The sequence below is a fragment of the Myxine glutinosa genome, chromosome 2 (genome assembly GCF_964187855.1).
Source record: "Myxine glutinosa chromosome 2, kmMyxGlut1.1, whole genome shotgun sequence".
NCBI classification, from domain to species: domain Eukaryota; kingdom Metazoa; phylum Chordata; class Myxini; order Myxiniformes; family Myxinidae; genus Myxine; species Myxine glutinosa.
The window spans coordinates 177,291,474-177,315,806 of NC_136262.1; the positions used below are offsets into that span (position 1 = coordinate 177,291,474).

At 43.7% G+C, this 24,333-nt stretch overlaps 1 protein-coding gene across 3 annotated transcripts in view; it reads right to left on the minus strand.

Moving 5' to 3' along the window:
• Window positions 1-637: 637 nt before the first annotated feature.
• The window catches only part of LOC137421059 (beta-hexosaminidase subunit alpha), a 38,500-nt gene continuing 14,804 nt past the window's right edge, over window positions 638-24,333 (minus strand). The window contains exons 9-13 of one of the 3 annotated variants that reach the window (XR_013622413.1): window positions 20,701-20,875; window positions 16,627-16,801; window positions 9,127-9,217; window positions 4,868-4,972; window positions 638-1,522 (exon numbers count right to left, since the gene is read on the minus strand). Coding sequence is in view for 2 of the 3 variants with exons in the window: in XM_068106734.2 (XP_067962835.2) it covers window positions 1,447-1,522; window positions 4,868-4,972; window positions 9,127-9,217; window positions 20,701-20,875 (447 nt within the window). In the remaining variant the exon portion in view is untranslated. The remainder of the gene's footprint in view (window positions 1,523-4,867; window positions 4,973-9,126; window positions 9,218-16,626; window positions 16,802-20,700; window positions 20,876-24,333) is intronic. The other 2 variants (XM_068106734.2, XM_068106735.2) reach the window with 2 other exon arrangements.

The window sequence follows — 24,333 nt, forward strand, 5'->3', positions numbered from 1 at the left end:
GCATAGCAAACTATTGTGAAATGTCCATCTAAAGACTAATGTGATTTCCGAGTTATCGAAGTACTATTAATGCCAAAGTATTAAAATTTCTGAAGTTGAAATAATGATATTGTGGCTTTAAATGCCTCAGAAAGCATTCGACTTCTATGGGAAACGTTTCCTCGACACCAATCATATCAGCGACATTGCACCATCTCAAAACACACACACACACACACACACACACACACACACACACACACACACACACACACACACACACACACACACACACACACACACACACACACACACACACACACACACACACACACACACACACACACACACACACACACACACACACACACACTAAAACTGTGTGCCGACACCGACAGATGGCCCGTCTTCAAGCCCTTCGACTTAACATTAACATCGTTGTTGTACATCCAATAATTGTTGGAGCTCCAATGTGCTAAACTATCACTTGTCAAAAAAAAAATTATTCATAAAAAGCTCAAGCACTCACCTTTGAAAGGTAAAATGTTGATTTGAATTCGATGTAAATTTAAATATATATATTATAATTACGTGTTTATCATTCTATCTTTTGGATAACTCAACCTTTGAGGAATGAAAATGAAATGTTTGACCAATAGAAATTTAAAAACATTTTATTTCCTCGAGTTAATTTCCAATCAAACCACCAATGATAACCAAGTGGATAAGAGCGATCGTACCTCCGACGGATTGATTTCCAGAAACAGGGAATTCCCCAAATCAAATCTCATATTAGCATCACAAATGTGCTGACATCACCATAATGAGGATGCACTAAACAATGGATGCAAATTACTTCAACACCTGGTTACCATCACAGCGCATTGGTAACAAACCACCACCACAATCATTAGCATCACCTCATCACCGCCACCACCCAATCAAGCACCTTCATGGAGGGGGTGGAAGGGGAGGGCGGGGGGAATTTTTGGGAGGGGGAGGGATTAAAAGGCAGGTAAAAGCACATCGAAAGGTAATTGAATTAGAAGTTACAAAAATTAAAAATTATGACGAGCATGTAATGTTAGTTTGATGGGTGTTTCAAAATCATACTAATTACCCTTCATCAACAGTTTGAATGTGTGTTTGGCAGGGACATTTGTTTGTGCGAGTTACACCCCTACCCTTTAAATCCCAGGACTCCTCTCATTCCCCTGCAATGCAATTACCTGAGAAAAGAGGTTAAAATCCATGATCAGAGTTGGGAAAACAATGAATTACCACCCAATCACCATGATTCAACCATTGGGGTTTCTGATGTAAAAAAAATAAATCTCAATATCCCAAAAGAACAGGCAGAATGAAATATTCGATGATAAGGAAAACAGAAAAGAAACCCCACAAAAACAGAATGACTTTAACATCATGGTGTCAATGTAAAGTTACTGAAGGTTCAACCGAGAAGGTTCAACGTTTGGCCCAACCGCTGGTGTATTCCTGCTCACAGAAACCAACAAACAGAGGTTGGGCTGGAATCCCTCGCCTGCAAACACAGCACATCACCACATTAACTCTACTCCTTTAGCCACACAATTATTAACTCTTAACCACACAATTATTAACTCCTTATACTACTACTCCTTTAACCACACAATTCTGTATTAACTCCTTATACTACTACTCCTTTAACCACACAATTCTGTATTAACTCATAACCATACAATTATTAACTCTTAACCACACAATTCTGTATTAACTCCTTATACTACTACTCCTTTAACCACACAATTCTGTATTAACTCATAACCACACAATTATTAACTCATAACCACACAATTATTAACTCATAATCACACAATTATTAACTCTTAACCACACAATTATTAACTCTTTATACTACAACTCCTTTAACCACACAATTATTAACTCTTTATACTACAACTCCTTTAACCACACAATTATTAACTCATAACCACACAATTATTAACTACTTTAACCACCCAATTTTACCTCTTTCTACTACTACTTTAACCACACAATTATTAGGATATTACTCTGGAATAACCTCAGAGTGGGTCCCGGTGTCTGGCTGGACGTACTACTTACCAATATTGGTAGCTTACAACTTACGAATATAAACTAATATTGCAACAAACATTTTTAGGTTACTTTTTGTCACGGAAACAGATTCCGGCCGAGGATTTGGAGGGTTACGAAAACCCGGAAACAGATTATTCCAGAAAGATTCCGGAAACAGATTATATAGAGGATTTGGTGGGTCATTTTACCCAGAAATCGTGTTTGGAACCAAGCTTTTCTGCTCCTTATTTTCGCTGTAATTCATTCTTTTTTTTTGTCCGATTAGACATTCTGACCAATCGCAGCAATCCTCTGCACACCACGGTATGTATTTTTTTTTTTTTAGCCGCGTCGCAAGACGCTGGTCATAGAGTGCACTCTGCTGTTGTTCTTGTTCTTCTTGTTCTTCTTGCAGAGAAGACAAAACCTCAAAGCTCCACCCATTCTGGGAACCATAGCTCCACCCATTGTGGGAGAGGCTTCATATAAACAAATATCCACCATTTTATTAACTCGCATAGCTTTGAGGCCTGTTTTGTAGGCCCGTGGTGTCTTCCTCTCTCACACAGCTTTATTTCAAATCAAATTCGATATATCATTTCATTCTTCACAGTCGCTAACATAGTTTTAGACTCGGTTGAATAAAAACGGGAAGAAATTCCGATGAAAGTTGCCCTTTATAGAACGAAATGAATTCTCAAAGGCCTGTAACTTCAAGTCCATTGAGATATATATTTTTTAAATCGCGGCATGGTCAGTCATACACCGCCCGAAATAACAGACGGGAAAATGCCGAGATATATATATTTTGTTTAAATCGCGGCATGGTCAGTCATACACCGCCCGAAATAACAGACGGGAAAATGCCGAGATATATTAAAAATTCGTCCATTTGATGACAATTGTCACGATGAAATATTTAATTTATACGTCGTCACAATAATGTGGAGAGAGGAGCATAGCTTCGTTCACGTGTTGCCACATACGGGAAATTGCCGAGATATATATTTTTTTAATCGCGGCATGGTGAGTCATACACCGCCTGAAATAACAGACGGGAAAATGCCGAGATATATTAAAAATTCGTCCATTTGATGACAATCGTCACGATGAAATATTTAATTTATACGTCGTCACAATAATGTGGAGAGAGGAGCATAACTTCGTTCACATGTCACCACACACGGGAAATTGGCAAGATATGTTTTTTTTAAATCGCGGCATGGTCAGTCATACACCGCCTGAAATAACAGATGGGAAAATGCCGAGATATATTAAAAATTCGTCGCCACACACGGGAAATTGCCGAGATATATTTTCACTTTGCACAAAAATAACATCAAGTAATCGAATCAATAGGAATGTCCTGTGCCTATAACATCGACGTTATAGGCACAGCTGCATCTAGGCATTGTGTAACATCGACGCGGCTTTTGTTTTAATTAAAACTTTTTGTACTTGTTTTAACAAAAGATTAATAACCCTAAACATTCTTTTTTTCTAAAAAAAAAAATCAAATATGAAAAACCCTAATCATAACCCCAACAGCATGAAACAGCTGTAGTTTTGATTCCCGCCATGATATGGGCACTCAGATTTTAACACGTCCTCAAGGTAGCATTTGTAGTTAAGCAAACCAAATTTGGAGGTTCCAGCTCAAATAATAACGGAGATATGGAAGGTATCATCTTAGCCAATCAGGAGTGAGATATAATTGCTTATTTTTTTATTGTTTTTTTTTCAAAACACGTAAATTAACACCTAACTTGTTGATATGAATGTCCAAATAATCCGTCTTTTTTTTTGAAAATACAATCACAAAATGGATTATAAAAGGTGACAGTTCCATATTCATATCTGATGTTATCTCAATACTTAAACTAAGACAATCATTTTGATGAGAAAAAACCACCAATTGGGAATCATCATCTTATCGAGTTGGACCAATCAATACATGTTAAAGCCAAACTAGGAAAGACTCGCCATTACACAACTTTATTTCAAACAAGCAAAGCTTTGCTTGTAATAGTTTGCTGAAATATGATGTATTTGAGTCCCTAACAACCAAATATACCAAATGATAGATGATGCCCTTGAGAAAATCCCTAGCATAGGTGGTCATCTTGTCGAGGCAGACATGCTGAAGCATTAAACGCATCTTCAAACACTTCCTGGTTCACACGTCACTCTGGTGGAGACAGTCACCTCGTATGCGTCTGATCACATGACGATGTCAACTCGCTTAAATTCATAAATTGTCATGTTTGTCAAACAGTCTGGTGTTGGCTTAGCGGTTAGGGTGCTGGCTTGGGACCCTAGGATCGTGGGTTCGAATTCCGGTTCACTGGTAATTCCCTGTGTGTGGCAAGAGGCAACTAACAGGGTTGGTGGCAGGAAGGGCATCCAGCCATAAAACATTGCTTCAAAAAGGGGACCACGGTGCCCGAAAAAGGCCAAACCCTTGCTCTGTGGGGAAAAATGGCTTCTTTGTTTATTTCTTCTGTCAAACTTCCCAAAAGGTCAACCAAACCATATTATATATTTTGTCGCAGAAGTTGAGATTTCAAGGATACACAAAAAGCGAACACCAATAAATGGTGAATCAATTGGGAAATCAAACATCGATTTACAAAGAACTAACTTCTGCACCACAACTAAATGGTACAAGAGGAATGTAAATTACAATGTCAGGGTTTGTATCAGGTCTCTCCCTGATGGCTCATTTTTCCCCAAAATATGAAATCCAACAGTACCTGATCCTCACATCAACAGATTTCCCATTAATTTACATCGGTGGTCTTGTACTCACATCAGCATTCGACAGCGATGCGAGGCAAGGCGAGGGTAGGCTTCCTCCGTGTTGTTCACGCTTCTGTCGCTCCACAGGCGTTCCGCCACAGCACTTGCTCGTGGCCTGGACAGGAATTCGACACGGTGCAGGACACACACCAGCATTTTACACTCATGAGGATCGCATTTAGCACATTCGCATGTTAGATCACACTCTTCTCGCACCCCAACCGGTGATCTCAATAAGCCTATTAACCCTTCCTAACCCATATCTCTCTATCTCTCTATCTCTATCTCTCTCTCCCTTTTTGTGTGTCTGTCTCTCTCTCGCTCTCGCTCTCCCATTTTATTGAAGAGAACACCTTTCAGACCTCTTATATTCTTCAGCCTTGTGATGCTTCTGCGCAGATGATAAATACAGTTTCATCATCTGTCACAGTCTCAGTGATTCCACCTGTAATATGGCAGTTGGTCTATTGCCTCATATCAAATTGATCACGAGGCAAAGCCCTAGCGCCGTGGTTCTTAACCTGGGTTCGACCGAACCCCAGGGGTTCAGTGAGCCAGTCTCAGGGGTTCGTCGGAGGTCCTCCGAAACGCCGAAACGCATTGCAATTTGTTTTTTGTTTTGTTTTTAGTTTTGTATCAATTTTGAATCTATGTGTGATTACGCTTATTATTAATATTATTATTATTTTGCTATGTATGTTACGAACGAATGTAAATGTTATTTGTAATTGTATTCCCATCCCATTCATGGTTTCTCTGGTCTGTGTTTAAGATAAGTTGTTTCACACTGACTGTAGTAAGTTGAATCAATGAGCAACTTGCTAATTATTCTGTTGATGGTGCTTACTTGCTTACGTACTTACTGGATTTTGGACTTTGCAAGTGTTCGGAAATTCCAGTGAATAGCCTCGATTAGCTTGCCGTGTACCGTGCGTCATTGGTCGCACCTCACTTTGGAGTTACTGATTAATTGAAAAGTAAGTTGGAAATGTTTGTGGATATGCAGGGTGGGTTCAGAGTTATATTAAAGTCAAAAGTGGATGGTGATTATAAAATATGATTGAATTACTCAGAAAATTAGGTGGAGGTGATTGATACAACTCCTTTGGTCGCAATTCAAACCTAACAATTCGCAGTTTTCCAAGTAATATTATAATGGGATTTGGGGTGACAGAGTTGAGTAGATAATAAATTCCGTCATCATAACTATAAGTTATGTTTTCTTCGTTAAAATTTCTCAGTTTTCAGAGGGGTACTGATTACATTTAAGCATGTTTCTTTTTTAATTTTTGTCATATAATTATTTGCCCGAACTCAATTAAGATCAGTTTGTTCCTTTTTTTTTTTTTTTGCAGTATGTCGAGTAAAAAAAGGAAGTGGTTGGAGGATTACATGCGGTACGGGTTCACGTGTTTGATGGAACGGGACGGAAGTCAGCGTCCTTAATGCATGCTTTACAATGTCAAGTTGAGCAACTCCAGCCTAGCACCAGCAAAACAAAGGAAACACTTCAAAAAACTACACGGCGAGGGGCAGTACAAAGACGCAACGCTGGATGAATTCAAGTTGAAGAGAGTCCGATTTGACGAGAGTGCTACCTTGCCCACTCTCGGCTTCGTTCCAATTGACAAACCGATCCTCACCGCGTCGTATGAAGTTGTGTACCTGATCGCAAAGCAGGGCAAACCGCACACCGTTGGCGAGACACTCATCAAACCGGCCGCGTTGAAGATGGCCAACATCATGCTGGGAAAAGCTGCTGAAAACAAGTTGCCTCGTTCCACTCTCAAATGACACCATCAGATGCAGAATCGACGACATGAGCGACGACATCCTCGCCCAGGTAGTTGCAGATTTAGTCGCGAGCCCGACGAAATTCGGCCTTCAACTCGACGAGACCACCGACGTTTCGAATTTAAGCCAGCTCATCTTATTTGTGCGTTATGTCAAAGGAGACGAGATCAAGGAAGACTTTCTGTTTTGCAAGCCTCTCACAACAACGACGAAGGCAGCTGACGTGAAGAAGCTTGTGGACGACTTCTTCAGAAGCAACGGCCTCTCGTGGAACATGGTGTCTGCAGTTTGCTCGGACGGAGCTCCAGCCATGCTGGGATGCAACTCCGCTTTTGGAGCGCTGGTGAAGGCCGATGCACCACATATCATCGTCACGCACTGCGTCCTGCACAGACACACGCTGGCATCAAAAAACTGGCCAATGTTCTGAAAATCGTCGTTGAAACTGTGAATTACGTGCGAAGCCGTGCTCTGAATCATCGCATCTTCAAAGAGCTGTGCAATGAAATAGGCTCTGAATTCGAAGTCCTTCTCTACCACTCTAACGTTCGATGGTTATCACGAGGGAAGGTAGCGAGCCGTGTTTTTGCCTTGCGTGTAGAATTAGCCCTGTTTTTGCGAGAACACCAGCATTGCCGTGCAACGCACTTCCAAGAGTCAGAGTTCATCCTCGCCTTGGCGTACTTGGCGGACATCTTCGACGCACTCAATCATCTCAATTGCCAGATGCAGGGCAGTGGAGTGAATGTCATCGAATCTGAAGAAAAGCTGAGTGCTTTCCGAAAGAAGTTACCGTTGTGGAGGCAGCGAACAGAGAACGACAACTTCGCGAACTTTTCGCTACTGGGCGAGTGCATGAGCGGGATCGAAGATGAGTCTGAAGTTGGAGGCACTGCTGTACCAGCGGAGCTGAAGCAAGTGATTGCCACACACTTGGATGAGCTGGGAAAGTCATCCGACGGCTACTTCCCTGACCAAGAGCAATACCCAGCATGGGTGCGGCAGCTGTTTACTTTCGATGTTGCAACAGCAGATGTCAACGACCAATATCTCGACGACCTCATCGAACTTCAGCAGAGCCAGACTCAACAACAACTCTTCGGCACAACAACGCTCTCAACGTTTTGGTGCCGCCAAATGGAAGGGTATCTTCACATCGCTAAAATTGCCATTGAGATCCTCACGCCGTTCGTTACAACGTATCTCTGCGAGTATGCGTTTTCGAAACTGGTGGAAATTGAAACAAAGACAAGCGTTACGCCTAGGTCCCCTGTTGGTGAAGTGATGCGAGTTGACAAAGTGGAAGACGCAAGGTGGCCATCTTGGATTTTGACGTGGCGACCCAATTTTCAATAGCGTTCTTCCGTATGCGTAGGTACACCCACTCACCAAATTAGAAGATGGTACTTCGCTTATTTTTCAAGATATTCCGCTCACAAGGTTCAGACATACATGGCGGCGGCCATCTTGGATTTTGACGTGGCGACCCAATTTTCAATATCATTCTTCCTTATGCCCAGATACACCCACACACCAGATTAGAAGTTGGTACTTCTCTTATTTTTCAAGATATTCCGCTCACAAGGTTCAGACATACATGGCGGCGGCCATCTTGGATTTTGACGTGGCGATCCAATTTTCAATAGCGTTCTTCCTTTTGCGTAGATACATCCACACACCAGATTAGAGGTTAGTAGTTCGTTTATTTTTCAAGATATTCGCTCACAAGGTTCAGACATATATATGGTGGTGGCCATCTTGGCGTTTGACGTGGCAACCCAATTTTCAATAGCGTTCTTCCTTATGCCTAGTTGCACCCACACACCAAATTAGAATTCGGTCCTTTGCTTACGCACGCATGCACGCACACACACACGGACTGACGCACGCACGCACGCACACACGGACGGAGGGGAATACCATAGTCCCCCTTTCGCTCTGCGGTGCGACGGGGGACAAAAAGGAGCAGGCTTGCATGCGAAAATGATTTGAGGGTGGACCTTGCCAAAACAAAACCACGCATTTCCCAGATCGCCTCCCGAAAAGAAGAACAGAAAACGCATTAAGATGCTATTCTTCTTATTTTTTTTTGTCAAATTTGAGGGGTTTCACGAATGTTCGGTGGGTTTCGTTAGGGTTCGGCGCCTTTAAAAAGGTTAAGAACCACTGCCCTAGGGTCTCAAAGAAACGCTCAGTGCCCATTGAAAACTTTTCACCTTTATGCTATATGTGTATAGAAGGGAATTAAACATACTCTTGAAATGGCATGTGACAAGGTATATTCGATTGTGATTCAGGTGAAAACCCAACAAGAAAGGAGCTCTTTAGTCGTTTTATTCTGCAAGGAAATTGCTGTGCCAATCATTGTGCAGCATCACGTTTGAGCACAATGGCCCATTGATTAATGACGTGATAATCTGCTTTTCAATAGTGTTTGATTCCATCACAAAAACACATTCATGAAACATTGCTTACCACAGTCGATGCAGGATGTTTGTAGCATCAACGTATTCTCCCCAAATGCAGGCCTCCCCACCTACCACCAATTTTTTCTGTGCTTCTGAGCCTAAGAGAGTGGGATTGTGTCAGTGTGAGTAGAATGGGAGAGAGACAGAAAGAAAGAGAGGAGAAAAATGAAATACGGAGAATGACACTCAATATAGCGCATAACTCCACCACCGGGATGAACAGTTTACGTTTTGTATCCCAATGAATGGCGGTATCTGGATCCAGACGTCAATCGAAATCTAATCGGCTTGTTCTTGTCACCTACCCAACTCATCTCCCAAGTTTTGTCATAATCCATCCACAACCCTTCAATATATCGTGATATATATCAGTTTTAGACAAACCACTCAATGGTGAAGAATCACAAAAATTTTTATCAGATACAGATTCGGATTCGGATCTTTACCAAAATGGAATCAATTCGTCCATGTCACACACCCAACCTGTCGACCAGGTTTTGGCCAAATCTGTCCACAACTTTTTGAGATATCCTGTTCATAGACAAACAGACAGACAGATGAAAAATCACTCATGGAGCGACACTTGGCAAAAGAGAACAAAGTAGAATGGCACTCAGTACAGCATCCTTTTGACTTCAAAAATAAATGGTGGTAGAATTCAGTGACTTGATATGCAAATCGTCTTAAAATTTTAATCGGATGAAAATTGACAATTTTAGAAATTCGGCCTATGTTGACCTTTTGACCTATGTTGACCTCAAAAATAGTTGGTGGTTGAATTTAGTTGGCAGATATGAAAATCCTATTCAGATTTCAAGTCAATCGGATGAAAATTGAGGATTTTAGAACTTTGAAAAAAGCGGTTGACCTTTGGCCTATGTTGACCTTGTGACCTATGTTGACCACAAAAATAGTTGGTGGTTGGTTTCAGTAAGCCGATTTGAAAATCCTATTCAAATTTCAAGTCAATCGGAAGAAAATTGAGGATTTTAGAAATTTGAAAAAAAGTGGTTGACCTTTGGCCTATGTTGACCTTGTGACCTATGTTGACCTCAAAAATATTTGGTTGGTTTCAGTAAACTGATATGAAAATCCTATTCAAATTTCAAGTCAATCAGAGTAAAACTGAGGATTTTAGAATTTGAAAAAAAAGTGGTTGACCTTTGGTCTATGTTGACCTTTTGACCTAAAAAAATATAGGATTTTGTCGGACAACGAACTCTACAATTTGGTGAAGTTTCGTGAAGATCGGTTTAAAATTGTGACCTGTAGGCAAGTATAAGTGAGCAGACAGACAAACAAACACAAACCGAAGTGATCAACATACTTGTCAAAAAACGTTTTTTTTGCCAGTAACAAGGGTGAAAACATAACCTTCTCCCAACTTCGGTGTTTCAAACCCAGACTATAAAGCTTAGAGGCGAGTGTGTATATCTCTAGGTCATCCTGCCCATTGTTAGTATCAAAATGGGTATCATTAAACTTTGAATGAAGACCACGTACACCATTAAAAGCTGAGTATGGCCTTGGTTCTGTGGATTATTCTGAAGCAGTGACCACCTTTGTGATATGAGCTGTCCAAGTTGATTGCTAATTGGGATATAAAGAAGCTCCAGAGACTTGACGATAAATCAATTAGAGGATTTGACATCTGCTCCTTGTAGAGGGACAATGTGAGAATATGGGTCTTTCCCACACTAAAAGACACGTTCCTGGTAGATCAGCAGTTGATTATATTCCCAGGATCGGCAGGGCGGAATACTGCTGCAGCCTGTTTGGTTGTTAGGGCAGGGGTAGGGCATGGGATAGAACACTACCTAAAGTACCATGCAGCTTGCCAGAGCCCATCGAGACTAGTATCGAGTGATTCCTCGGACAGAACTCAGAATACCATTAGGTGATTGTTTCAAAACCATGGCAGAGTAACAGACAGTCATATGAACAGGAAATGTCAGGTGAGATGGCAATGGTCTCTTGGTTGAGATTCAGGGGATCAAAACATTGTTGACAGAAGAATCAGCACGTTTAATGTGGAATGACCTGAATGGAAGCGAAATTGCTGACCAGAGATCAGAGTTAGACAGCAGATTTGCCTTATGGTTGACTGCAATCATAACGAGGAGCTGATATTCTAGGTCCCCCACCTTTTCGGTCGTATGAGGAATAGATATCTGTAATATGAAAGCCAAATATTCTACTGTTTTTAAAATAGCACGTACTGTACACAAGTCAAGTTACTGAGATGGTTGCCATGACAATAAAATTCAGTCAATCATAGCCGTGATCTAATCAGGTAGAGATAGTCATGACAAATACGGTAGTGGCCAAAAATATTGGCACTTTTTTTTTTTTTTTTTGTATACAAGATCGAGGCTCGTGAAAGAGCGAACATTAATCACACAGAAAGACAAACAGACACACAAAACAAATAACATCGGGAGCGGTAGACAAGATGGGGAGAGAGGGGGAAGGACACAAACACAACATTTGAGAGCAGGGACCGAGAGACATGGAGACATCGAGAGAACTGTGGGAGGGAGAGGGCTTTGGGGGGAAGGCATGGGAAGGGGGGGGGGGGTGGGAGAGGTATAAAACATATGGACACTGCCAAGACTTCCAGGAAAGAAGTTAGAATTTCAAACAAGGTGGATCTGTGGTGAATTAGTGGGGGTAGAAAAGATCAAGGTTTTGGATGGGGGAAGATAAGAGATGGTGGTGAACAGCTGTTTTGAAGACCTGGAGGGAGGAGTGTGATTGAAGTGAGTGTGGGAGTTTGTTCCAGAGGCGGGAGAAAAGAGGAATGAAAGAGTGAAGGTGAGCAGAGAGCCGAGATTTCGGCAGTTTAACCATCAGAGGGTGGCTGGCAGATCTTGTGCGACCTGTAGGAATATTTGGGGGACAGAGCACAGAGAGAGCTGGGGGAGCAAGGCCGGAGAGGAGTCGGTAGAAGACAGAAAGACCACCTACCTGCCTGCGGTGAGTGAGTGAAAGGCCCTCAGAGATAGCTTCATCGCGGGAGATTCCAATGATTCTGAAAGCTTTGGATTCAACAGCGTGAAGCCGAGCCAGGTGTGAGGCAGGAGCACCAGCCCATAGGGGAGAACAGTATTCCATTGAGCTGCGGATAAAAGCCTTGTATGTGGTGAGGAGCTCAGGTGTGCCTAGGAAGGACTTCGCACGACGGAGGATGCCCAGTCGGCGACTGGCTTTGGAGGCCAGCTTGGAAATGTGGTTTTCCCAAGAAAGATCATGGCAGATGGTGAGACCCAAAAGCTTGAGCGGCAGAACTTCTTGGAGAGGATTGTTGAGAAAGTAGATGGGAGGGTTGTCCAGTCGATCTTTTCGGAGAGACATAGTAAGAGTGTGAGATTTGTCAGGATTGAAAGACATGTTCCACATGTTTGACCAGTCTGTGATTTTGTCCAGGTCTTCAGAGAGTGAGGAGGCTGCAGACTGCCATTCTGAGGGAAGAGGAATGGAGCGGCAGAGAGTGGAGTCATCAGCAAACAGATACAGAGGATTTTCCAGAGAGTCGGAGAGATCATTGATAAAGACCAGAAAAAGCACAGGGCCCAGCACACTGCCTTGAGGAACTCCAGCCTGAACGGGAAGGGGAGATGAGAGAAATCCATTCAGAGCCACACGTTGACTACGACCAGAGAGGAAGTCCGCAAGCCACGCATGGAGATTTCCATGGATACCATAGGAGGAGAGTTTGGTGAGCAGAGCTGGGTGCCAGACCGTATCGAAGGCACGTGATATGTCAAGGGAGACAGCTCTGATTTCCTGTTTGGCATTGAGGACCTCCATCCATTGTTGAGACAGCAGAAGCAGCATGTCCAGAGTAGAGTGACCTGGTCTGAAACCAAATTGATGATCAGAGATCAAGCCATTGGAGAAGAGGAAAGATTTCATATCCGAAGCAATGATGGATTCCATGACTTTGCTGATAATTGGGAGCAGGCTGATTGGTCTGTAGTTGCAAGGATCTGTTTTTGCACCTTTTTTGTGTAAAGCGGTAATGTTTGCTGATTTCCAGGATGCTGGCAGATGACCTTGAGCAAAAGATAGGGTGAAAAGAACAGAGAGAGGGTGAGATAGAGCGGCAGAGCAGGATTTTAGGACCCGTGGGCTGATGCCATCTGGTCCAGTTGCAGAATCAGAGTCGAGGTTTGACAAAAACTCCTCCACCTTGTCAGGAGAGAAGGTCACAGAGTCCAAGAGCAGTTTGGTTCGACTGGGAAAGGTGGGAACAGAGAGAGATGGGTTTGGGACTAAGGATTTTGAGGCAAACACAGAGTTGAGGCATTCGGCTTTGTCACGTGCGATGTCAACTGTGTGGCCATTTGAGGTAAGGGAGGGGATGGAGGGGGAACAAACACCAGAAACGGATTTGACCAGACGACACCAGGATTTGGAGGAAGGAGACAGGTTTGAGAGTTCATTCTTGAGTGAGGAGAGATAGTGCTTCCTGGCACTCCTGAGGGTAGACACACACTTGTTCCGAGCTTGGTGGAAGGAACTGAGATTTCCTTCAGTTGGATTAGCCTTCCAAGAGGCAAAGGCAAGTTGTTTCAGGGCAACTGCCTCACCACAAGATTCAGTGTACCATGGACGGGAGGAAGGGTAAGACAACTGAAGGCGAGATGGGATAAATCTGTGCATGAGAGAGATCAGTTTGCTTTGGAAGAATTCCCAGGAAGAATTGATGTCAGAGGCAGTGGAGATTGGAGACCAATCCAGACGATTGATGGCTGCTTGAAGACCGTCCCAGTCGGCCTGAGTGAAATGCCAGACTCGTCGACGCTGAGGAGGCTCTCTGAGAATGGCCAGAGAGATGTCCACTTTGACAAGCACATGATCAGAAGAACCGATTGGAGCAGAAGAAGAGCAGCAGACATTAGCAGGGAAGTTAGTCATAACCAAGTCTAGAAGAGAAGATACTCCATTGGCTGAGATCCGGGTCGGGAAATTGACAGATTGTGTCAATCCCAGTGAGTCACAGAAGTCCTTTGCTGAGGTGCCATGACTGGTGAGAGAGGAACCCACACCCAACCAGGTGGCATGATGACAATTGAAGTCACCACATATGAGGAAGAGAGAGTTGGGATGAGTGGATAGAAGTTGGTCCATGTTGTCAGACAGTGAAATGTAGATGGAGTCATCACTGTTTGGGGGACGGTACAGAACACATATGAACAAAAGGTGGGAGCGGAGAGGAAGCCGTAGCCAGAGGTACTCCTGGGGGTGAGGAGGAGAGAGGGCAGTGAGGGCACCTTTGCACTTTTTTCAAATAATGCACCATTTCTTCCAGAAAATTGTTGAAATTAGAAAATATTTTGGTATCCACATGTGTATTTCTTTGGTTTGCAGTGAAAAAAAAAAAAAAAGCTGAAAAAATTACTAAATCTTAGTTTATTCCACACAGAAATCCTAAAATGGCCCGGACAATATTATTGGCACCTTTTAGAAGTTGTTAGAAATAATTAGATTTCAAGCAGGTGATTCTCCTTTACTTTGGAATTGAACTCACCTGTGGTGAGTTGCAGGTGCCTGTAATAATAAAAAAAATCACTCATTCAAGCAGTTTGAACAGAGAAAAGGAGTCATTCTGCTGTTTTGTGTCTGTGTGTACCGCTATGAGCATGAAGAAAAGAAAGAAAAACCAGATAATTGTCTGAGGAGGTCAGACACAAGATTGTAGCTAAGCATGGACAATCTCAAGGCTACAAGTCCATCTCCAGAGACCTTGATGTTCCTGCGCCACCATACGCAATGTTATCAGGAAGTGTAAGGCCCATGGCTCTGTAGCCAACCTCGCTGGACGTGGCCGCAAGAGAAAACTTGATTGAATATTGCAGTGAAGGGTTGTTCGAATGGTGGAGAAAGCACCTTCATCAACTGCCAAACAGATTCAAGTTGACCTTCAGACACAAGGTACGACAGTTTCAACTCGCACCATCCATCACCAACTCAATGAAAGGGGGTTCTATGGTAGGAGACCCAGGAGGACCCCACTGCTGAGCGAGAGACATAAGAAAGCCCGACTGGAGTTTTCCAAAACACACCTGAACAAGCCAAAATCCTTATGGGAGAATGCCCCGTGGACAGAGAGACCAAATTAGAGCTTTTTTGGTAAAGCACATCATCTTTATGTTTACAAAACAAAATGAAGTCTTCAAAGAAAATAACACCTTCCCTACAGTCAAACAAGGAGGAGGTTCAGTGATGTTTTTGGGTGCTGTGCTGCCTCTGGCACTGGGTGCCTTGAATGTGTGCATGGCATCATTAAATCAGATTACCAAGACATTTTGTAGCACAATGTTCAACCGAGTGTCAGAAAGCTGAGTCTGCGTCGAAGGTCATGTGTCTTGCAGCAGGACAATGACCCCAAACACACTTCAAAAAGCATCCAGGAATGGTTCAAGACAAAACTCTGGACTGTTCTGAAGTGGCCAGCAATGAGTCCAAATATAAATCCCATTGAATACCTGTGGGGAGATCTGAAAACAGCAGTTGGGAGAAGGCACCCTTCAAATCTGGGAGAACTGGAGCAGTTTGCACAAGAATAATGGGCCAAACTGCCGGTAGAGAGGTGTAGGAAGCTCATTCATGGCTATAGGAAGCGCTTGACTGCAGTTATTTTGTCCAAAGTCTGTGCTACCAAATATTAAGTCAAGGGTGTCAATAATTTTGTCAATGCCTTTTGCTTTTTCTTTTCTGATTTAAAAGGATATAGTAAGTTCTGAATCAAAAACAAAGGTTCTCTAATATTAACAGTGAAATAAAGAATTGTGAAGACCAAATACGTTTGTGAATTTCAACTGATTTTTAGAGAAAAATTGCATGTTATTTGAAAAAAGTGCAAGGGTGCCAATATTTTTGGCCACGATTGTATATATCTTGCAATATGAAAGGAAAAGTACATAGACAGATGATTGGTCAAGGATGAATGATCGGCTGGTCGGAGAAAGCTCACTTTAATTAATGTCTCCCATCTCTGACCTTGTTCGATAGGCCACGCACAAAAAAATATCTACAAGATCAAGACTCATGGAAAAGTGATGTGGCATCGGGTTGAAAGACAACAAATTGAAAGTGAAGGCACTGTTGGACACAAGAAATGGCATGGTGTGAGGTTTCAGTCGGTGGAACGGAACCTTTTTCAGCATTTAGATGAAAGGGTAGAAGTTTCAAAACGGTTAACTATAATTGTTCTGTTCATGAATGCAAATCGGACTCGAGGAAATATAGGAAATACGAGAAATATCCGTGGACGAGGGAGTTGAACATTTATGAAGAGCAATCCTTCACTTTCCCACTTTTATTCCCTTTTATGGCATCAAAGTGAATATTCAACGATCAAGGTGTAAACCAACCTCAGAGCTAACATCGCTAGTAGCATAACACAAGAAGTATAATTAGTGACATGAAAACAAGCTCATCAAGCAAAAAGGCCATAGAGTGATGGAAGCGGAAGCTGTACACCTGGCTCACAAACACACACCAGTAAAGTTTTGTGGATCCGGGAGATAGTATTCTGTCCATTTCTTCCCGTTGTCAAGGTGATTCATGTACCAATGGGCTGAGACCAAGGTGGAAAATCCAGCTGCTGTGACGTTAGACAGCTCAGACTGGTAGCGGCGAATCTTCCAAACATGTATCAATGTGTCAGGCCGGAGCTGGAACCCAATAAGAACAAGGGTTTGGGAAGGAACGAATCTATCAGCGAGAACCTACAAGACAATGAGCTCATCTCACATAACATCAGTGGGCGAGTTTTGATTACAAAAAAAAATCAAGAGTGGAGATGGAAATAACATTAGATGGCAGCGATCGGCCTGCTTGGAGCGCAATATTGGAGTAAAAGAACGACGTCACAGGTGGAGTAAAAGGGGTATTAAGAGAGGAGGTGATCAGGTGATCATGAAGGCAAGATTTTAGAAGATAAACAAGGAAGGGGTTACTGGATGAACACATGCATCTTATTACAGCTGGCAAAGGCTGAAGATCTAAAAGAGGGTCTGCTGCTGAAACAAAAGGTGTCACAAGACCAATGGTACAAGACAGAGGCCACCAACCTGGCTGGTGACATGATGAAGAAGAAGATGTACCATGCTCTTTGCAGAGTGTTGGTGTTGCCGAAACAGTTTCTTGGCAAGGGTTATACTGGCCCGGGTGGTTTGCCATTGTCTTTCGAGCATGGTTTGTCTGCGCTCTATCCTTATATGCACTGAGCGTCAAGTATGCAATACGAGAGTGAGAGAATATAGGACGGAATTGGAAAATCTGGAGAGAATACGTGAGGAGAGCAGTAGGACAAGTATATCACCTTTTTTGGGAGTAATACCGAAGCGGTTTTAACCGTCGTGCCATCGGCATCCAAAGGAGAGAAGCGGATTGCAGGTGTACACATAGAAGAGAGCACTAGAGAACATTTGCTCCGTTTACCCCAATCAGCAAAATGTCTGTTTTGATTTGTACGTGGTATCACGAGGGTTTAAACTGCACAAGGTAAGCAGAAGAACAAAAACATAGCAAGAGTAAGCATTTGGTGTGTGAGAAAAGCGAGGCTTGGCCATGCGACACCAACAACCAACATTGAGCAGTGAAGCAATATGGTCTTTATATATATATATATATATATATATATATATATATATATATATATATATATACGGTATATATAATATATATATATACGGTATATATATATACGGTATATATAAATATATATACTAGCAGAAGTACCCGGCATTGCTGGGCGGGGGAGGGGAGGGAAGGGGGAAGGGGAGGGGAGGGGAACAGGGGGTAGGGGAGGAGAGGGGGGGAGGGGAGGAGAGGGGGGAGGGGGGAGAGGGGGGGAGGGGGAGAGGGAGGGGGAGGGGGGAGGGCAGAAAGGAAGGGGTAGGGGGCAAAGGAGGGCAGAAAGGAAGGGGTAGGGGGGAAAGGGAGGAGCATGGGGGAAAGGGAGGGGGAGGGGAGGGTGGAGGGGGATGGAGAAGGGTTAGGGCGGAAAGGAAGGGTTAGGGGGGAAAGGGAGGGGCATGGGGGAAAGGGAGGGGAGGGGAGGGGGAGAGGAGGGGAAAGGGGAGTGGGGAAGGGGAGAGGGTAGGGTGGAGGGAGAAGGGAGTGGGAAGGGTAGGGGGAGGGGGAGGGGGAGGGGGAGTGGGAGGGAAGGGGAGGGGGGAGGGGGAGGGGAGAGGGGAGGGGGAGGGGCGGGGGGAGGGGGAGGGGAGGGGGGAGGGGAGGGGGGAGGGGAGGGGGAGGGGAGGGGGGAGGGGAGGGGGGAGGGGAGGGGGGAGTGGAGGGGAGGGGAGGGGAGCCAAAATATGAAGACCATGGATAAGAGTAATGAAATGCAGCACCATCTTAGTGTGAGACATAGACACAGATTCACACCAAAACCTGCTTTACAAAAATAAAAGTTTTCTATTCCAACGGCTTTGGGAATCATCCAATGTGTCAGTGACGATAAACTACATTGAAAAGAACTGACATCTGTATTGTTTGATGCTTCATGGTTGAGGGGGTGGCCGAGCTTCCAAGTGAATGAGTGCATGATGGCCGACGCTGTTGTGGAAGTCAGTGATATGTGAGTATCCTGGAGATGTGGCCAACATCACAGCTCAGATACTCAAAAGTAACTTTACAGTTCCGCTGTTACCAACATTATCCGACATCCACATGTCCATGTTCCTCTTTCTCTCCCACATCCCCTCTCCATTCCCCCTTCCCCCTCTGCTCTCTTTGATAAAACGCTAGCCAAACCTAAAAGGAGGAACATGTGTGTGCGTAGGTGTGTGCATAGGTGTGTGTATAGGTGTGTATAGGGAAGGAACAAATATGTATAGGTGCGTTTAGGTGTATGGAGTGTGAGCATAGGTGCGTTTAAGTATGTGTAGGTGTGTGTGTGTCTGTAGGTGTGTATAGGTGTGTGTATAGGTGCATTGATGTGTATAGGTATATGTAGGTGTGTGTAGGTGTATGTAGGTCAGTTTAGGTGAGTGTAGGTGTATACGAGGTGTGTTAAAAAAGTATCCGACCTTTGTTCATAAAAAATACTCGTATCCAGATACAACAAACTTACACTAATCTCCTTCAAAGTAGTCCCCTTGGGCTGCCACACACTTCTCCCAACGGTTCTGCCATTGTCGGAAGCAGCGCTGGAACGCCTCTTTTGGGATGGCGCGCAGCTGGTCCGTCGCATTCCGCATGATGTCTTCTCTGGACTGAAATCTGGTCCCTTTCAGGGGCATTTTCAGCTTGGAGAAAAGCCAGAAGTCACACGGAGCCATGTCGGGAGAGTAGGGAGCCTGACGAAGCACAGGTGTGTTGTGTTTGGCCAAGAAACTCTGTATCAAATGTGAAGAATGGGCGGGTGCGTTATCGTGATGGAGCTGCCAATTGCCCGCTGCCCACAGGTCCGACCGTTTGCGTCGCACAGCGTCACGAAGGTGACGCAGAACCTCTTGGTAATACTCCTTGGTGATGGTTGTGCCGTGTGGTGCGTACTCGTGATGAACCACGCCACTGGAGTCGAAGAAGACGGTCAGCATGACTGACATTGCTGCGGACCTGCCTTGCTTTTTTTGGCCTCGGGGATGTTGGATGCTTCCATTGTGATGACTGCAACTTGGTTTCTGGGTCGTACCCATAAACCCAGGACTCATCGCCAGTGATCACTGTGTTGAGGAAGCTGGGATCGCTGTTCACAGTCTCCAGCATGTCCTGTGTGATCTCCAAACGGAGTTGCTTCTGCTCAATCGTTAGCAGCTTTGGTACGAACTTCGCTGAGATTATCCTGAAGCCCAAATCCTCCTTCATAATGGAATGAACGGATCCAATGCTGACGCCCACCTCGTCTGCAAGTTCTCTGATCGTGATTCGACGATCCTGCATCACCAGGGTCCTCAATTGGTCAATGACGATCTCATTTCGGGATGTTGAGGGCCTACCCGAACGTGCTTCACTCTCCACTGATGTGCGGCCATCTTTGAAGCGGTTGTACCACTCCTTTATCTGTGTGGTGCTCATTGCTTCGTCCCCGAAGGCCTGTTGAATCTTGCGGATCGTTTCCACTTGGGAATCGCCAAGCTTTACACAAAATTTGATGCAGTAGCATTGTTCAAGTTTTTCCGTCATTTTGTCAAAAACGAAAATCCGATGGCGCTCACTTACACTTCCTCACTCATCGGCGGTCTGCCGTCGAATGACAGCTTCTGCAGGTGGGAAAAAATTCACGCGTGCGCATTAGGATCGCCTACATACGTGCACCAATCAACGCCTCCCTAGCTTCATTTGTTTACGCACGACAAATTAAGGTCGCATACTTTTTGAACACACCTCGTATATGTGTTTAGGTGTAGATATGTGTAATGTCAGATTCTCAAGTATAACATAATACATCAACTAATTGGAAACCTTGCTGTGTGCATCATCGATTTCGCAACTTCTGCCTCAAAGATGATGCCAACTGCTTGATTGGAAATGCTTCCAGACATCCATAAATGCTAAAGAAACTCTTCCTGGTTTGTGGGTGGCACGGAAATGGCTATTTGAGCTTGACTATTTCAACTACCTTTAAAGTTTTGTGGGTCCACCAGGTAGAACCTCCGCCAGTCTTGGCCGTAGCTGATGGCATTGAGATACCACGGGGCAGCAAGGAGAGCTTGGAAACCTGCTGCCGTGACACGAGAGAGTTCGACGTCGAAATGAGGATTCTTCCAAACTTCCACAACAGTGTCGGCCTTCAGCTGTCCAGGGTCAAATAAGTATCATTTTAGAGCATAAGGAAATACAGCTAGAGTTTTAAAAGGTTTTTGCTGTTGTATTTAATTATTCTGAGACCAAGTAAATCGTTTCCAAGTACGACCGCATATAAACGTTATTTTATCTTTCAAACCGGAGCTGAGTAAGACAGAGTGTCTTGTTCTACAAACTTAACAACTTGAACGATGCAGATTTATTGCTATTTTCTGGAGTGTCTGCAGAGAAGGTTCCACAGAGAAAGATGCAGAGGAGCAGTTTGCAATTGCATTTTTGAAACAATTAAGAACACATTGAATGCTACCCCACCTCAACCAGGCAAATAAGCAAACAAACATTATATAAAAACAAGTCACAAGAAGAGATCCCATTCAAATGATGAACCAACATTTATAACAAAGCAAAAAGTCTCCTCATTCCTTTTTGTAGAAGAGTCAAATGTCATCAAGCAGCCAGCTTCTTCTTAAACAAGAGGAAAAAATAATTCACCTGCCATCATGCCGGCCCACTCAAGAACGTGACACACTGCTAAATAATTTCCAAACTGCCACCATGAGCCAGAGAACGTTAGAACCCCACCATGTAACATATTAGCAACAGACGAAAATCCTTCGCTAAAAGCCTGAAATGAGAAGAAAATGACTCAGTAAATACTGTTGTGGAAATGGCTCTCATTGGTTAATAATGCGTGAAATAGGGTAGTTATTTCCTTAATGACGTCTCAGAATAAGTGTTGAGTATTGAAATGCGATATTAGATATGTGTGGCTTTAAATATTGTTACGTTTATGGGGGTAAGTAAGAGAATAATGTATGGAAAGTAGAATTGTATAGAAATAGCATGGACCCTGTGACACGTAGGAGAATTTAAATGTACTAAGTAGGGAAAATGTAGCTTAAGGTTGTGTTTAAATGTTCATCATATGAGGGACGATGACGTGTTAATTAGTAATAGGGTTTAAGGTTAGTTTCCCCTGTTCAGCAAACCTTCTGTAGTCATTCCTAACGTTTTTACCGCTACGGCCTGAGAAGTATGACATGGCCGGCCACTGATTATGCTCCATGAACTGCCGGCCAAGCTTAGCCCGCCCTATGGACACTTACGGAAAAAAGGACCCACCCAGGAGAGGCGGAGCTGACAGTGGTGATGTGCAAGGAGAAGAGGACCCGCAGGCCATGCCTCCCGAGTGACGTGGGCGGGTGACATAGGCGAGCTAAAAGGGAAGCTTTACGATTGGCTCTGGGAGAGAGAAGAAGAAGAGCATGCTTGGATCTTCTGGACAAGAAGGCTTGGCCATTTTTTTGTGGAGACTAAGGAGAGTTTTCTGCTGCGGCGATTGCGAAGGAGCTTCGCTTATTGCTGTCTCATAAGGAAGCGGGAGGCCGTGTGTGCTTCCGCAGACAGTGGAGGAGAAAGGAGGCCGTCTTGTCTGCTCGCTTCACGCTTGTAGCGCCTTTGACGCGTGGCGCTTTCAGAGCCGTCGCCATCTTGTGCACTTTCTGCACGGGTGGCTCCAAACTTCGTCACCGCCACTAACCTTCCAAAAAGGACCCATTTTGGGCCAAAGCTATGTGCCGGCCAAGGGGGGATTTTATTTTATTACGTTTCCCTGTGTTCATATTTGTAACTGTGTGGAGGATCCTTCACAGTAGAATATAGCATTTTACCTTAGCATTTATTTGTCATTTTCGTCCGTGCTTTATTTTTATGATTGTTGGATTTTGTTGAAATAATTGAAATAATTATTGTTGCATTTTTGTTGTTGAGTTGAGTTCATGGATTTCGGGAATAAACCCTTGTGTTCGTTTAGTCAAACGCCACATATCTCTTTCATCCTGCGCACGCAAATTTACCGTCATAATTGGGAGGTCGCCTCGGGAGTAAGCTGGCTCGACCATCCGTCCCGGCTGATCTTAATCGGCAGGGACATGACAATATATAGTTAGACACCGTCAACCTTACCTATTGTGGGCATCTGAAATTATCAAACACATTTGACCTCATTTGTCAAAGTCTGTTTTTGCATTTCGCTAGGCTCTGGGTCGCAAGTGTAGGCGGCAAGGCAAAACGAGCATCGCAACCACCAAGACTTGCCTACAAGCTTCGGTGTGATGAGGTGGGAGTCAGTGGTAATAAAAATCCCGAGCTCACATATGCAAATAGTAGTAAGGTAAAAAACAAAACAATTTGTCTACCTGTCTGGCAGTGAAACAAAAAACAAAATTGAAAAAAAATCATGCCAAACAGGAAGCTTACTGTTTTTAAAGACGTCATAAAGGACACAAATGTGTTAAACATGGTGGTGTAAAAGACACTGTATCAATGGTGGTAAACCTCAGAATGAATGTTTTGTTTTGTTTTTTCTAAGCCTTAAAAAAAAAAAAAAAAAAAATTTATTCAATTCAATTTAGTTATATATTTGAATACTCTATAACACAATTCGCCTTCTTGGCACTTCCAAAAGCCTCCGGGTTTGCAGTACTTTGACAAAATATTACGGCATTTTACACCATCATGACCAATCAAATGTGCTGTTCGTGCTCTCAACGTAGGGAAATATCAAGATTCAGACAAAATCGAGGCTCGTATGAAATATAGATCGTGCTCGGAAACGCAAAGCAAGAGTTTAAAGATCCTACACATGTCCTTTTTCTGAGGACTGTGTAGGGTAAGGTGTTCTCTGAACTCTGGAGCTCCTACTGATCCAAGACAGTTGGCAGGTATCCAAGTAAAATCTCATGCAACATGTAAAAAAAATTGGCTCTTTAGCTTAGGCGAGAGAAGGGTTTTCTTTTCTTCTTCACTTGAACGATGATTCATAATCAAGACTCAGATGAATAAGTTTACAAAGGGTGAAAAGGGTGAAAAGGAAAAGATAAAACAGAATAACCTGCAAGTAAGAGTGTTTGGTTATGACGGGTTAATGGGGGTAAAGATGGCGGGTATGGATTGGGGAGAACACGAGATTGTAGTGCACCGCTTGCTTGAAGCCCTGAAGGGAAGAGTTTGATTGAACTGTCTCCGGAAGAGTTCCACAAATTGGAGAACAAATGGGAAGTGTCCAGAAAGCCTGGACTGAGGAAATTGAACCAGGAGGGAGTTAAGGTGGGTTTTCACGGGACACGCAAACGGGTTCGCGAAGGATGCGAATGTCGAAAATATGGCAAAGTCCAACATTCGTATTTTAGGCTCCAAAAGTTCGCCAAACATGCGCCAAACATGCGCGGGAATTTCAAACTTTTTTGAAATTCGCACCGAACAAAAAACGACTCCTGCGAACAATTGACGACTCTTCCGAACCCCCGCGCATGTTTGGCGAACTTTTGGAGCCTAAAATACGAATGTTGGACTTTGCCATTTTTTCGACATTCGCATCCTTCGCGAACCGTTCGCGTGTCCCGTGAAAACCCACCTTTAATGGGAGAATGTGCATGTAATAATGTGT